At 42.4% G+C, this 15,452-nt stretch overlaps 1 protein-coding gene across 1 annotated transcript in view; it reads right to left on the bottom strand.

Moving 5' to 3' along the window:
- LOC132402944 (synaptojanin-2-like) overlaps positions 1–15,452 on the bottom strand; it is a 122,186-nt gene that overhangs the window by 88,137 nt on the left and 18,597 nt on the right. Inside the window, exon 4 of the mRNA XM_059986082.1 lies at positions 11,517–11,742. Within this exon, the coding sequence (XP_059842065.1) occupies positions 11,517–11,742 (226 nt within the window). The remainder of the gene's footprint in view (positions 1–11,516; positions 11,743–15,452) is intronic.

Here is a 15,452-nt window from a genome sequence, read left to right as displayed (position 1 = left end):
GTGATCTTTCTGGAGCAGTGTGAGATGACCTGGCTTTAAGGAGCTCAAGCAGAAAGTACAACAGGGAAGTCTCTGACAGGGAAGAAGACTTGGGAATTTAACTGATTAAAGAGATGAGAGCTGAAAACTAAATTGGGCTGATGGTAGAAGAGCAAACCAGAGGATCATTGAGGGAACAGTCTGTCTGGAATGCTGAAAGCAGAAGCTAGTCAGAGGATCATAGTTAATTCAATTAGCACTTAGAGAACTGGATCACCGATCAAGTCAAACAAGTGTGAAACCTAACATTACAGTGGGGAATTCAAATTAAAATAATTAATTAAATCAAATTTACAATGGCTGGTCTCAGTAAATATAACTACAAAATCTACCAGAATGGCATTAAAACTCATCTGGCTCACCAATGCTCTTTAGGGAAATAAATCTGTAGTCCTTTCCTACTTTGATCTACATGTGACTCTCCGAACATGGACATGACAGCACCTTGCAGTCCATGATGTTATGCCAATATTTTAACCTACTCTAAGATCAACTAGCCTTTCCCTCCCACACAGCCCATTTTCCTATCATCCATGTGTCTATCTAAGAGCCTCTTAAATATCCCTAGGGTATCTGCCTCTACTACCAGCCATGGCAGTGTTCAACAAACCCTCCATCCAGTTTAAAGACACTAACATCCCCGCTATACTTCCCCCAATCACCTTAAAATTATGCCCCCTCATATAAGCCAATTATGCCCTGGGGAAAAAATATCGCTGGCTGTTCACTCAGTTTCTACCTCTTATCATCTTGTGCACGTCTATCAAGTCACCTCACATCCTCCTTTGCTCCACAGTAGAAGGCTTGCTCAACCTTTCCTCAAAAGACATGCTCTCTAATCCAGGCATCATCCTGATAAGACCCCTCTGCACCCTCTCTAAATCTTCCACACCCTTCCTACAATGAAGAAAGCAGAACACAACACAATACACAAAGTGTGGTCTAAGAAGGATTTTAAGAGCCTCAACATTATCCTGTGGCTCTTGAACTCAATCCCCTGACTAATGAAGACGAACACCCTATCAACTTGCACGGCAACCTTGAGGAACCTATGGATGTGGACTATTCCTTCACACCGCTAAGAATCCTACCATTAATCTTGTATTTTGCCATCAAATTTGACCTTTCAAAGTGAATCACTTCACACTTTTTTGAGTTGAACTCCACCTGCCACTAACCAGGAATGCATCTCACTCGCCCTGAGGACTTATCATAATGTTTTTGAAAGTTCCAGTGCATCCATTTTCTTAAAGTTGACATGTTCTAGCATATCAGTTTGTTTTACACTTTCCTCACAAATGTCAAGGTCCCTCTCACCAGTGAACACTGAAGTTACATAGAACACAGAATAGTACAGCACATTACAGGCCCTTCGGCCCACACTGTTGTGCTGACCCTCAAACCCTGCCTCACATATAACCTCCCACCTTAAATTCCTCCATATACCTGTCTAGTAGTCTCTTAAACTTCACTAGTGTATCTACCTCCACCACTGACTCAGGCAGTGCATTCCTCGCACCAACTACTCTGAGTGAAAAACCTTTCTCTAATATCCCCCTTGAACTTCCCTCCCCTTATCTTAAAGCCATGTCCTCTTGTACTGAGCAGTGGTGCCCTGGGGAAGAGGTGCTGGCTGTCCACTCTGTTTATTCCTCTTAATATCCTGTACACCTCTATCATGTCTCCTCTCATCCTCCTTCACTCCAAAGAGTAAAGCCCTAGCTCCCTTAATCTCTGATCATAATCCATACTCTCTAAACCAGGCAGGATCCTGGTAAATCTCCTCTGTACCCTTTCCAATGCTTCCATATCCTTCCTATAGTGAGGCGACCAGAACTGGACACAGTACTCCAAGTGTGGCCTAACTAAAGTTTTATAGATATGCATCATTACATCGCGTCTCTTAAACTTTATCCCTCGACTTATGAAAGCTAACACCCCATAAGCTTTCTTAACTACCCTATCTACCTGTGAGGCAACTTTCAGGGATCTGTGGACATGTACCCCCAGATCCCTCTGCTCCTCCACACTACCAAGTATACTGCCATTTAGTTTGTACTCTGCCTTGGAGTTTGTCCTTCCAAAGTGTACCACCTCACACTTCTCTGGGTTGAACTCCATCTGCCACTGCTCAGCCCACTTCTGCATCCTATCAATGTCTCTCTGCAATCTTCGACAATCCTCTACACTACCTACAACACCACCAACCTTTGTGTCATCTGCAAACTTGCCAACCCACCCTTTTACCCCCACATCCAGGTCGTTAATAAAAATCACAAAAAGTAGATTTTTGAATAAGCCTATCATGTGGAACCTTGTCAAATGCCTTACTAAAATCCATGTAGGTCACATCCACTGCACTACCCTCATCTATATGCCTGGTCACTTCCACAAAGAACTCTATCAGGCTTGTTAGGCACGATCTGCCTTTCACAAAGCCATGCTGACTGTCCCTGATTAGACCATGATTCTCTAAATGCCCATAGATCCATTCTCTAAGAATCTTTTCCAACAGCTTTCCCACCACAGACGTATGGCTCACTGGTCTATAATTACCCAGACTATCCCTACTACCTTTTTTGAACAAGGGGACAACATTCGCCTCCCTCCAATTTTCCGGTACCAGAGGCTCAGCAATCTCTTCCCTCGCCTCATGGAGCAGCCTGGGGAATATTCCATCAGGCCCCAGGGACTTATCTGTCCTAATGTATTTTAACAACTCCAACACCTCCTCTCCCTTAATATCAACATGCTCCAGAACATCAACCTCACTCATATTGTCCTCACCATCATCAAGTTCCCTCTCATTGGTGAATACTGAAGAGAAGTACTCATTGAGGACCTCGCTCACTTCCACAGCCTCCAGGCACATCTTCCCACTTTTATCTCTAATCTGTCCTACCTTTACTCCTGTCATCCTTTTGTTCTTCACATAATTGAAGAATGGCTTGGTGTTTTCCTTTACCCTACTCGCCAAGGACTTCTCATGACCCCTTCTTGCTCTTCTCAGCCCCTTCTTAAGCTCCTTTCTTGCTACCCTATATTCCTCAATAGACCCATCTGATCCTTGCTTCCTAAACCTCGTGAATGCTGCCTGCTTCCACCTGACTAGATTTTCCACCTCACTTGTCACCCATGGTTCCTTCACCCTACCATTCTTTATCTTCCTCACCAGGACAAATTTATCCCTAACATCCTGCAAGAGATCCCTAAACATCGACCACATGTCCATAGTACATTTCCCTGCAAAAACATTATCCCAATTCACACCCGCAAGTTCTAGCCTTATAGCCTCATAATTTGCACTCCCTCAGTTAAAAATTTTCCTGTCCTCTCTGATTCTATCCTTTTCCATGATAATGCTAAAGGCCAGGGAGTGGTGATCACTGTCCCCCAGATGCTCACCCACTGACAGATCTGTGACCTGTCCCGGTTCATTACCTAATACTAGATCTAGTATGGCATTCCCCCTAGTCGGCCTGTCAAAATACTGTGACAGGAATCCATCCTGGACACACTTAACAAATTTTGCCCCATCTAAATCCTTGGAACTAATCAAGTGCCCATCAATATTAGGGAAGTTAAAGTCACCCGTGATAACAACCCTGTTATTTTTGCACCTTTCCAAAATCTGCCTCCCAATTTGCTCCTCAGTATTTCTGCTGCTACCAGGGGGCCTATAGAATACCCCCAGTAGAGTAACTGCTCCCTTCCTGTTCCTGACTTCCACCCATACTGACTCAAAAGAGGATCCTGCTACATTACCCACCCTTTCAGCAGCTGTAATAGTATCCCTGACCAGTAATGTCATCCCTCCTCCCCTTCCCCCCCCCCAATCCCTTTTAAAGCACTGAAATCCAGGAATATTGAGAATCCATTCCTGCCCTGGTGCCAGCCAAGTCTCCGTAATGGCTGCTACATCATAATTCCATGTAGGTATCCAAGCTCTCAGTTCATCACCTTTGTTCCTGATGCTTCTTGCATTGAAGTACACACACTTTAGCCCTTCTACCTTACTACCTTTACACCCTTTATTCTGCTGCTCTTTCCTCAAAGCCTCTCTATATGTCAGATCTGGCTTTACTCCATGCACTTCTTTCACTGCTCTATCACTCTGGGTCCCACCCCCCTTGCAAATTAGTTTAAACCCTCCCGAATCATGCTAGCAAACCTACCAGCAAGGATATTGCTTCCCTTCGAGTTCAGGTGCAACCCATCCAATCTGTACAGGTCCCACCTTCCCCAGAAGAGATCCCAATGGTCCAAAAATCTAAAACCCTGCCCCCTGCACCAACTCCTCAGCCATGCATTCAACTGCCATCTCCTCCAATTCTTACCATCACTATCATGTAGTACTGGCAGCAATCCTGAGAACGCCACCCTTGAGGTCCTGTTCTTCAGCCTTCTGCCTAGTTCCCAAAACTCACACTTCAGGACCTCATCCCTCTTCCTGCCTTTGTCATTGGTCCCAACATGTATCACGACTTCTGGTTGCTTTCCCTCTCATACCAAGATGTTGTGCACCCAGTCAGAGACATCCCCGGACCCTGGCACCCGGGAGGCAACAAACCATGCGGGTGTCTTTCTCACGTCCACAAAATCTCCTGTCTGCTCCCCTGACTATAGAGTCTCCAATGATGACAGCTCTCCTCTTCTCCGTCCACCCTTCTGCACCACAGGGTCAGACTCAGTGCCAGAGGCCCTGCCACCGTGGCTCACACCTGGTCGGTCATACCCACCAACAGCATCCAGGACGGTAAACGTATTATTCACGGGAATGGCTACAGGGGTGCTCTGCACTACCTGTCTACTCACCTTTGCTTTCCCCCCTTGGACTGTCACCCAATGACCTGCTTCCTGCAGCCTAGGTGTGACTACCTCCCTGTAGCTCTCATCTATGACTCCCTCATTCTCCCTCATGAGTCGAAGGTCATCCAGCTGCTGCTCCAGATTCCTCACACGGTCTTCCAGATCGCCCAGCCGTAAGCACTTCTGGCAGATGTGACTCTGCGGGAGAGGGGTGATCCCCCAAGTCTGCCACATCTCACAGGAGAGGCACATCACTGTCTCAGGAGGCATTGTAAAGACTAACTGGGAACAAGCTCGTCCTCCACCTCTTCTCATTGAAGCCTCTCGAGTCAAAGCCTCAAATCTCCACTCCTTCACTGGCTCACTCATTCACTGTCTGCTTTCCACAGTTATGTTTTCATTAGGGACCTCCCACCTACCTCCACCAACTCAAGATAGGTTTCCTCTATCCTTGATCAGTCCTACCTTCATTCTAGTCATCCTCCTGTTCTTCACATGCTTGTAGAATGCCTTGGGATTTTCCTTAATATCAACCATGGTTCCTTCACCCAACTATCCTTTCTAAATCTTTAATAAAATCTTTTTATTAATATTGTAATATGGACAGAATACAGATGATATATTGATAAAGAAATTACCAACATACACATTCCATTACATATGAAAAAAAACCATACATAATAGTTACAATATAAATGAGTTTACCAAGACATAAGCCATAAGATATATGTATGGACATAGTAAATCTAAATATTTCATAATGTATAATATAAAAAAACAGAAAAAAGAAAGAAAAAAAACAACAACAAAATTTATATAATGCAGAACTAGCTAATCTAATCTAATAACTATAACTAATAAGTAATATAAAAGAAAAAAAACAGAAGAGAAGGAAAAAAAAAATGGGCTGTTTATAATATCTCACAAAAATAAGTATTCATCAATGCCGTCACTTCCGGTCCTCTCAAAATACATAAGCTAAAAGCTGGGAAATCAATTGAACTTGGCACAGGGTCATATTACATCATATGAAAATGTTGAATAAATGGTTTCCATAACTTTTCAAATTTAATAGAAATCTCAAAAGTACCACTTCTAATTTTTTCTAAATTTAAACATAACATAGTTTGAGAGAACCAATTAAATACAGTGGGAGGATCAATTTCTTTCCAATTCAACAATATAGATCTTCTAGCCATCAGAGTTAGAAATGCAATCATTCAGAGCCTCTTTATAAGACTAAACAGGATTGGGAAAGAGAGCTTAGTTTTAGTATTTCTAGTGAGAATTGGGATAGAATTCTTCAATTAGTTAATACATCATCGTTATGTGCCAAACATTCACTAATACAATTTAAGGTCGTACATAGGGCCCATATGTCCAAGGATAAATTAGCTCATTTTTACTCTCATATAAGTCCTATTTGTGATAGATGTCATTCTGAAATTGCGTCTTTAACTCACATGTTTTGGTCGTGTTCATTTTTGGAGAAATATTGGAAAGATATTTTTGATATTATTTCTGCGGTTTTGAATATCGATTTACAACCTCATCTTATTACTGCAATTTTTGGTTTACCAATGTTAGACTCACTGCATTTATCTTCACCCAACTATCCTTTCCCTGCCTCAATGAGACAAACCCATCCAGAACCCCATGCAATTACTCCAGAAGCAACCTTCACATTTCCATTGTACATTTCCCCAACTACATCTGTTCCCAAATTACTGCCCAATAGCATCATTATTCCCCCTCCTCCAATTAAATCCTTTCCCATACCATCTGCTCCTGTACCTCTCCAAGACTATGGAAAAATTCAGGGAGTTGTGGCCACTGTCTCTGAAGTACTCATCTGAGACAGTATGGGCTCATTTCTAGTTGGCTTGTCTACATACTGTGTCAGGAATCCTTCTTGACACACCTAACTGTAGCAGTTAGTGCTTTACAGAGCCAGCAATCACCAATTGGGGTTCAATTTCCACCTCTGTCTAGAAGGAGTAGGTCTCCTCGTGACCACATGGGTTTCCTCTGGGTGCTCTGGTTTCCTCCCACAAAAGACAAACAAGTTAGTAGATTAATTGGTCACATGGGTGTAACTGGATGGCCTGCGCTCATTGGGCTGGGCTGGATGGGTCTATTACTGTGCTGTGTCTCTAAATAAAGAAAAAAAACTTTTTCACTAAGGAGGTACCAATCAATATTATTGAAGTTGAAATCACCCATGACAAGAATGGAATTGAACGCAGTCCTGCCGTACTCTTTTCCGTAGATGCTGCCTGGTCTGCTGAGTTCCTCCTGCATTTTGTGTGTGTTGCCATGACAACTGTTATGTTTGCACCTTTTCAAAATCTGCCTCCCAATCTGTTTGTCAATGTCTCTGTTGCTATTGGGGAGTCAGCAGAATATTCCCAAAAGTGTGATTGCTATTTTCCTGTTTCCGACTTTCACCCACACTGACTCTGCAGATGATTCCACCATCATATCATTCCTTTCTATAGCTATGATACTATACCTGATTAGCAATGTAACTTCCCCACCTCATTTACCTTCCTCTGTCCCTTTTGAAACATCTACACCCCGAAAAATCTAGCAGCCGTCTCTGCCCTCGTGACAGCCAAGTCTCTATAATCTCCACATCGTTGTTCCAGGTATTGACCCATCCAAGTTCATCACCCTTGCTCTCTATTTTTCTTGCATTAAAATAGCTTCACTTCAACCTATCCTACTGACTGCAATTTTGTCCCATCAACTGCCTATTCTTCTTCAGCATCTCCCTACATGAAACATCTACCTGTACACCCACTGCCCCATCCTCTGGCTCCCATTCCCCCTGTCAAACTTGTTAAAACCCTCCCCACAGTTCCAGCAAGCCTGCCCACAAGGATATTGGTAACCCTCAGTTTCAGTTATAACCTGTACTTTCTGTACAGGTCATGCCTTTCCTAGAAGAGATTCCAATGATCCACAAATATGAAACCCTGCCTCCTGCACCAATTCCTCAGCTACACATTCATCTGTAAGTCAACCTATTCTTACCCTCACTGGCAAGTGGCACAGACAGCAATCAAGAGAAGGTCATGAATGAGGAAAGGGATGTAAAATGGGCACTTCACTTTATCTTCTTTCCAGTTTAATTTGTACATTGCACTGCTAATGGACACTCTTGGTCAGGAAAGGCCTAGATCTTTACTCGCTGCTGTCATCAAGAAAGTGGCAGTGGAGCCTCAGAGCCCACACCACCAGATTCAGGAACAGTTATTACCCTCAATCAGAGGGAATAACTTGACCCAACTTCATTTGTTTCATCATTGAAATGCTCCCACAACCTAAGAACTCACTTTCAAGAACGCGTCATCTCATGATCTTGATATTTATTGCTTATTTATTTATCTATCTATCTATTTATTTATTTATTTGTTTGTTTGTTTGTTTGTGTTTCTTTTTCGCATTTGCACATTTTGCTGTCCTTTGCACATCGGCTGTTTGTCCTCCCTGCTGAGTGCAGTCTTTCATTGATTCCAATGTGTTTCTTGGATTTATCGTATATGCCCGCAAGAAAACGAGTATCAGGGTTGTAACTGGTGATATATATGTACTTTGATTGATAGAGTGGATGTTGAGGGGATGTTTCCAATTATGGGGAAGTCTAGGACCAGAGGGCACAGCCTCAGCATACAGGGACTTAGCTTTAGCACAGAGATGAGGAGAGATATCTTTAGCCAGAGGGTGATGAATCTGTGGAATTCATTACCACAGATGAATGCAGAAGCCAAGTCAAATTTAAAGGGAAAATTGATTGTCAGGGGCATCAAAGGTTGCAGGGAGAAGGCAGGAGAATGGGGTTGAGAGTGATAATAAACCAGCCATGATGCAATGGCAGAGCAGACTTGACGAGCTGAATGGCCATATTCTGCTCCTATTGTCCTATTACAACATCTTGAGGCCCTACTTTTCAGTCTCCTACCTTGTTCCCTATATTCTCTCTTCAGGAAGTCATCTTTTTTTCCCACCCTGCTATAAGTCACTGGTACCAATGTATAGTATTAATGGTAAGACTCTTGGCAGTGTGGAGGATCAGAGGGATCTTGGGGCCCAAGTCCAAAGGACACTCAAAGCTGCTGTTGACTCTGTGGTCAAGGCAGCATACGGTGCATTGGCCTTTATCAACCGAGGGATTGAGGTCAAGAGCCGAGAGGTAATGTTGCTGCTCTATATGACCCTGATTAGACCCCTCTTGGAGTACTGTGCTCAGTTCTGGTCACCTCACTACAGGAAGGATATGGAAAACATAGAAAGGGTGCAGAGGAGATTTCCAAGGGAGCATGCCTTATGAGAATAGGTTGCATGAACTCGGCCGTTTCTTCTTGGAGCGACACAGGATGAGAGGTGACCTGATAGAGATGTACAGGATGATAAAAGGTATTGTTTGTGTGGATTGTCAGAGGCTTTTTTCCAGGACTAAATTAGCTAACATGAAAGGGCACAGTTTTAAGGTGCTTGGAAGTAGGTACAGAGGAGATGTTAGGGGTAAGTTTTTTTTAAAAAATGCAGAGAGTGGAACAGCAATGGTGGTGAAGGCGGAAACAACAGCGTCTTTTAAGAGACTCCTGGATAGGCACATGGAGCTCGAAAAATAGAGGGCCATCGGTAACCCTAGGTAATTTCTAATGTAAGTACATGTTCGACACAGTATTGTGGACCAAAGAGCTTGTATTTTGCTGTAGGTTTTCCATGTCTATGTCAATATGCACCATAACCTCTGACTGCTCACCTTCCCCCTTTAGATGCTGTGGGCCTGATCTGGCAACTGAGAGGCAATGTGTCATAGAGTCTCTTTTACATCCACAGACTTTTTTGTCTGATCACTTAACTATTGAAACCCCTAACACCACTGCTTTTCTATTTGCACCCCTCCCCCACCCCCACTTCTTCCCCTCTGAGCCAGGCTCAGTTCCAGCTTTTCCTGACAGGTCACCCACCATGTCCAACAGTGTCCAAAGCCTTATTGTTATTGAGAGGTATTGTGCACCATCTGCCCATTCCCTTTCCCTCTCCAGACAGTCACCCAGCTAGCTGCCTCCAGCAATTTAGGCATGACCATCTCCCTGTACCTTCTATCTATCACTTACTCATTCTCCTGAGAGAGTGTAGAGAGAGGGAGAGGGAAGCGGAAGAAAAGAAGCAGCTTCCTCGTTCATGGGCAAATCAGAATGAACAATTCGTGCAGATATTATCAGAGATATCCACATACAGGAACAAATAAATAACATTTTGAAAACAGTTAAAATATGATGAAGACAGTACATTGAATGTGGAGGTTGATAAGTTGGAAGGTAATGACACTGAATTACTGGATTAAATTAATTATAGAAGGGAGGGAAATATGAACAATTCAGGCAGCTCACACCCATTTGCACTGAGTGCTTGCATGGTTACAGTGTATTGAAATTCATCAAGATTTAGAGCAGAGGAAATACATTTATTCTAATGTTAAGTTGTTCCAGAGATGGTCTATCAATCCCCTGATGTTGCTAAGGTCAGCAAGTTGGCATGCAAGAGGCATTGATTTATGACACATCAAATCTGTAACACATCAGTGTTTGCACAGTGTTAACTGTATTGCTATGCTGTAACTGCGCCTTGCTCATTCAAACTTACAGCTCTGAGTCAGCTTGCTATTTTTTCTGGGCCAGGGAGAATGCTCATTTCAAAAACCCAGGCCAGAATGCATCTTGATATAATACACATTACAAATCAGGATCTACTTTCGTTTTATAGTATCCACAGCAAAGCAGCACCCATTCAGGCTGACGGGAGCTTGCTGGTACTAGGACAGAGGAGCACAGCACAGGAAAGGACCCTACAGACCCATGGTGCCTCTGCCAACCATGATGCCAAATTAAACCAATTTCATCTGTACGCATAAGACCACGTCTTCCATTCCCTAAATGTCTCTTAAATGTCACCACATCTGACTCTGCTAGTTGCTACCCCATCACCCCAAATGAACTCCCAGCAATGTGTTTCAGGCACCTATCACTCTCTGCGTAAAAACAGCTTGCTACACACATCACCTTTAAATTCTCTCTCTCTCTGACATTGCAGCTATGACTTTTCGTATTAAAATTCTGACTAGCTACCCTGTTTAATGCCTCTCCTAATTTCATATACTTCAATCAAGTCACTCATACTCCAGAGAAAACAAACCAAGTCTATCCAACCTCTCCTTACAGCTAATACTCTTTAATCTAGACAATTTCCAGCTGAACCTCCCCAAAGCCTTACTGTAATGCAGAAGCTAGAACTGCATACAGTAACTAACAGGTGGTTGAACTGAAGTTTTATACAGTCGTAAATGTGACTTACTGATCTTTTTACTCAACACACCAACCAAAGGATGCAACCATGCTGAACACCTACTTTACCACCCATGTGCATTCAAACTTACAGAGAGATATAGATTTGCCCTCAAAATCAGTCTCGATATCAATTCTCCAGAGCACCCTGTTATATACTGTATAATCTCCTCCTGCATTTGATCACCTAAAATACAACACCTTACACTTGTTCAGATTAAACTTCACTCCAGCCATAATAATAGCACCAACCTGTCAGTCTGAATGGTATGAAATATACACAAGACCTCACGTTTTTAACGTCTAAAATACCTGTTCTGTTTCAACGAAGTTCGATACAAGCCCATCATCGTCAGTTCCTTGTCGGTAGAATCTGGAGCCAACACGTTCACAGCTGAGCCGCGATATCAGGCAAGCCTTGGCCTTCTTTTCTGTAGCGTAGATGGTGCGGATTTCTACCACACCGCAGATCACCTTCAGCAGCCAGTCAGAGCAATTCACCTGGAACTGGTTGAGATGTACGTGCAAACTCTGATTCCTACAGTACGTCACATGGAGGCAAAGATCAAGTGGAAACAATTAGCCACTTCTCAGAAGCAAACATGATCAAGCAGTTTATTTCAGCTTTGGAGGAAAAATTCACACTGCAGTGTTCTCATGGTCAATGGTAATTCCCACTGCTCCATTACTTTCTCATCACCAGTTCCCAAATATGCTTTTTGAATTTGAAACCCCCATCAGACAGGAATCAGTAGAAAATTTTTGAATGATTGATTGCCTAAATGTCACTGCAGTGCCTGAACCGAATCAGTACACATTCATTAAGTTAACCTCACACATCGCCTATTTTGCCCACTATTGACTTAACCCACCTTTGAAAAGGTGTTCGTAATTTAGCTCAACATCAAAAGAAACATGAAAGCAGGGATGTGGAATTTATACAAGTTCTTTGAAAGTGGCTCCTAATAAACACAAGAACTCAACGACTCTTTTGTGGTCAATTAACAACAGCAGGGTAACAATTAAATCACTGGGATTATGAGTTAAAGTTGTGCAATTTACCATCATAAATTGCTACAAGCACAAAGTAATTCCCCACTATCAACTCTCAAAGTATTCATTGTCCAATTCTGATACTCCATTACCAACACTGGGCAGGATGAAAATGTTAATTCTAATCCTGAATCACTGACAACAGACACATATTCAATCAGTAGCAGGATCTTTCATCCATGAAGTTTGCCATGTAGGTGTTTTAAGTATTTAAATTAAAAAGATGGAATCAGCTAGAAACTGCATACTTCAACACAGGTATCAATACAAAGTCACTCAAAGCTAATCTGAGTTAAGTTATTCACTGGCCTTTTTATGTCTTTTATCAAGCATAATAGGGGTTTCCCCACAACGTATCTGCATTCTAGATATGTTAGTGCTCTTTTCCAAAGGAGGCTAATTATTTCAGATCAACAATACCTAGAACAAAACATGCAGTGGTCCTGATGAAGAGCCTCAGCCCAAATCGTTGGGCTGGTCTTGGTCCAGCATTTTATCTGTGAATCTGTGTCAAGGTTCCCCAGTAAACTGCTTCTACATGCTGAAGAACCAATCACATTATCACAATGTATATCCTGTATTGCAGATTCTCATTGAGACATTCTCATCTGCATTCATTTTAAACAAGCACATTTTCTACATCTTCAGCAACTCAAATTTCACTGCATTTTCAACCCCCAGGAACCTGCCACAATCCCATTTTTCTTCTCAGGTCCCTGCCTCAAATTCAGCCCCCTCCTCCTCTCTCATAAACCTGCCCTAACTCATGCCTCCTCCTCTAGGACACCACTCCAGGGAGGGAAGCAGCTACTGAGGCACACAGTATCATAAGATTATTTAAAAATGCAAACACAAGGAAATCTGCAGATGCTGGAAATTCAAGCAACACAAACAAAATGCAGGTGGAACACAGCAGGTCAGACAGCATCTATAGGAAGAAGCACAGTCGATGTTTCGGGCCAAGACCCTTTGTCAGGACTAACTGAAAGAAAAGATAGTAAGAGATTTGAAAGTAGGAGCGGGAGGGGGAAATCTGAAATGATAGGAGAAGACAGGTCCTGTCTCCTGCATTCATCTGCAGGTCCTGTCTTCTCCTATCATTTTGGATTTCTATAGATGCTGCCTGGTCTGCTGCGTTCCACCAGCATTTTGTGTGTGTTGATTATAGGATTACTGAAGTGTTTTGCAAGCTCCCCCGCTGGTTATTAATGCACATTAATACTTAGCATAGAATTCTGTATTAAAGCTCAAAGGAAAGTATCGTTTGGACAGTTTTGGAACAGAATGCTTTCCAACAATGCTGTAACATGCAGTGTGAGCCTTTCTTCCCTTTAACCAGTCTAAATTGACACAGCATCCCCTTCAAAATTATTTTCCCACTAACTGGAAACCATATTCAAAGAAGCAAAATATCGAAGTGTGCACACACAACTAGTACTGTAGCCATACATACTGGATGTGGTTTGAATCTGTGCAGTGAGGGGCATTCTGCTGAGGTCAGAACTCCTTAAGTTTCCACTCATACAAGTTTAATAATCAATTACTTTCATGAACGTGAAATATTTAATTCAAATTACCATTCCCATGCATCCAAATGAGAAAGGAAGCTCATCAAATGTAACCTACACTCAAAGTACTGGTTACACAATATACTTCCTTTGTCCTTTAGCACAGTGCTGCTGGCTGTACTTCAGTTTCAAATTACGTTAAGTTATTAACATACATGGCCATTTTAATCCTGTGGCTTTCTCATATTGCGGGCAATGACTTTGCTGTACATTCCAACATACAGCTACCATTTTGAATAGAGAGTTGTTGGACCTCCACGTTCACTGTGATCTCATGCCAAAAGCCATTTATGCTTTCCTCCATCCCCAAAGTATTCTCCCCATTAAATACTCAATCCCTCAAAAACTCCATATATGCTTCAGAATGGAGTGGGGTGATGCGCAAAACTCATTAATCTTGGCACACTGGAATGTGTTATTTTAAGAGACTTTCATCATTAGATATTTCTCCCCACATCTCATCTCATCTCCAGCACTCAACAGCAAGTATGGTTGGGAGTTACAAATGTGATTGGAAATGGAGCATTTAAAGGACCAGTCCATGGTTAGAATTGGGACAACAGATGTGGCAATGAATTAGGAGAAACAGCACTGATGTGAAAGATCAGCCACCATCTTGCTGAGTCACAGAGAAGGCTGCGAGGATCAGTTGGCCTGCTCCTGCTCCTGACTCTGCAGGAGAAATGTTTGCCCTGTAACCAGTTAGGCTGGAGGTGACCAAGAAATGCTGAGCCGTAGCACACGATTCAGTGCAGGAAGCTCTTTAAAGAACTAACCACTCAGGAAAAAACTCAGGTCACTTACCTTTCACCCACGCCTATTGTGCAGATAATTCCACCCCATTCCTCATATTTACTTCCTCTCCACTCACTTAACCTGAAAACGTCACCGTCATTTTCTATGTGCTCCGATTGCAATTTAATTCATACACTTGAAAATAATAAAGCAGCTCCTACCTGCATACAACTAAATGTGGCAAGTGACACACACATACACATCACTCAAGCACTGAGCTATGTCTTTGATCAGGATCATTAACTTTTCCTCGTCAGAGATGCTCAGTTTCCAGTGTTTTCTGTTTATTTCACATCTTCTGCAACTGTTTTATTAAAAATTGTCACAATGTCACATAACCTGATCTTTACTTTTTCAAATATCATTAATCCAATCAGACAACAGCAATGATATTTTGTGTTTTACAGAGCAATTGACGACATATGGCGTCACTCTCCTCACTTCCAGGTTACCAGGTCAACTTCAGTTTTACGGTTGTTACAGCAACCATAATTTATTTTCCCTACAAAGGGTGAATTTGGCCTTAAAGTGGTGCTAGATGGCACTAACTGTTGCCAAGCATCATTATATTTCAAATGTCCCATCAATGAACACCACGAGCAATAACAACTAGATGTAATGTTACTCTTAGTGAGCAAGTTACATAAAAGATGGCTTGCTGTATGTACTACTCTAAATGGGCTTAGGTTAGCTGTAACGTGTGTTTTCCTCACCTGTTCCTGAGGGTGATAAAAACTAGTCCCCAGATATTTGCTTCTACTTTGTCTTTGTATGTAAAACTATTTGAAATAACCCATACTGGCGTGTGAATGCAGTTAATTTTGACGAACTG

This window comes from Hypanus sabinus, chromosome 12 (assembly GCF_030144855.1).
Source record: "Hypanus sabinus isolate sHypSab1 chromosome 12, sHypSab1.hap1, whole genome shotgun sequence".
Taxonomy (NCBI): Eukaryota; Metazoa; Chordata; class Chondrichthyes; order Myliobatiformes; family Dasyatidae; genus Hypanus; species Hypanus sabinus.
Note: the sequence above shows the minus strand (reverse complement) of the source record. Positions and strands in the feature narration are given on the sequence as shown.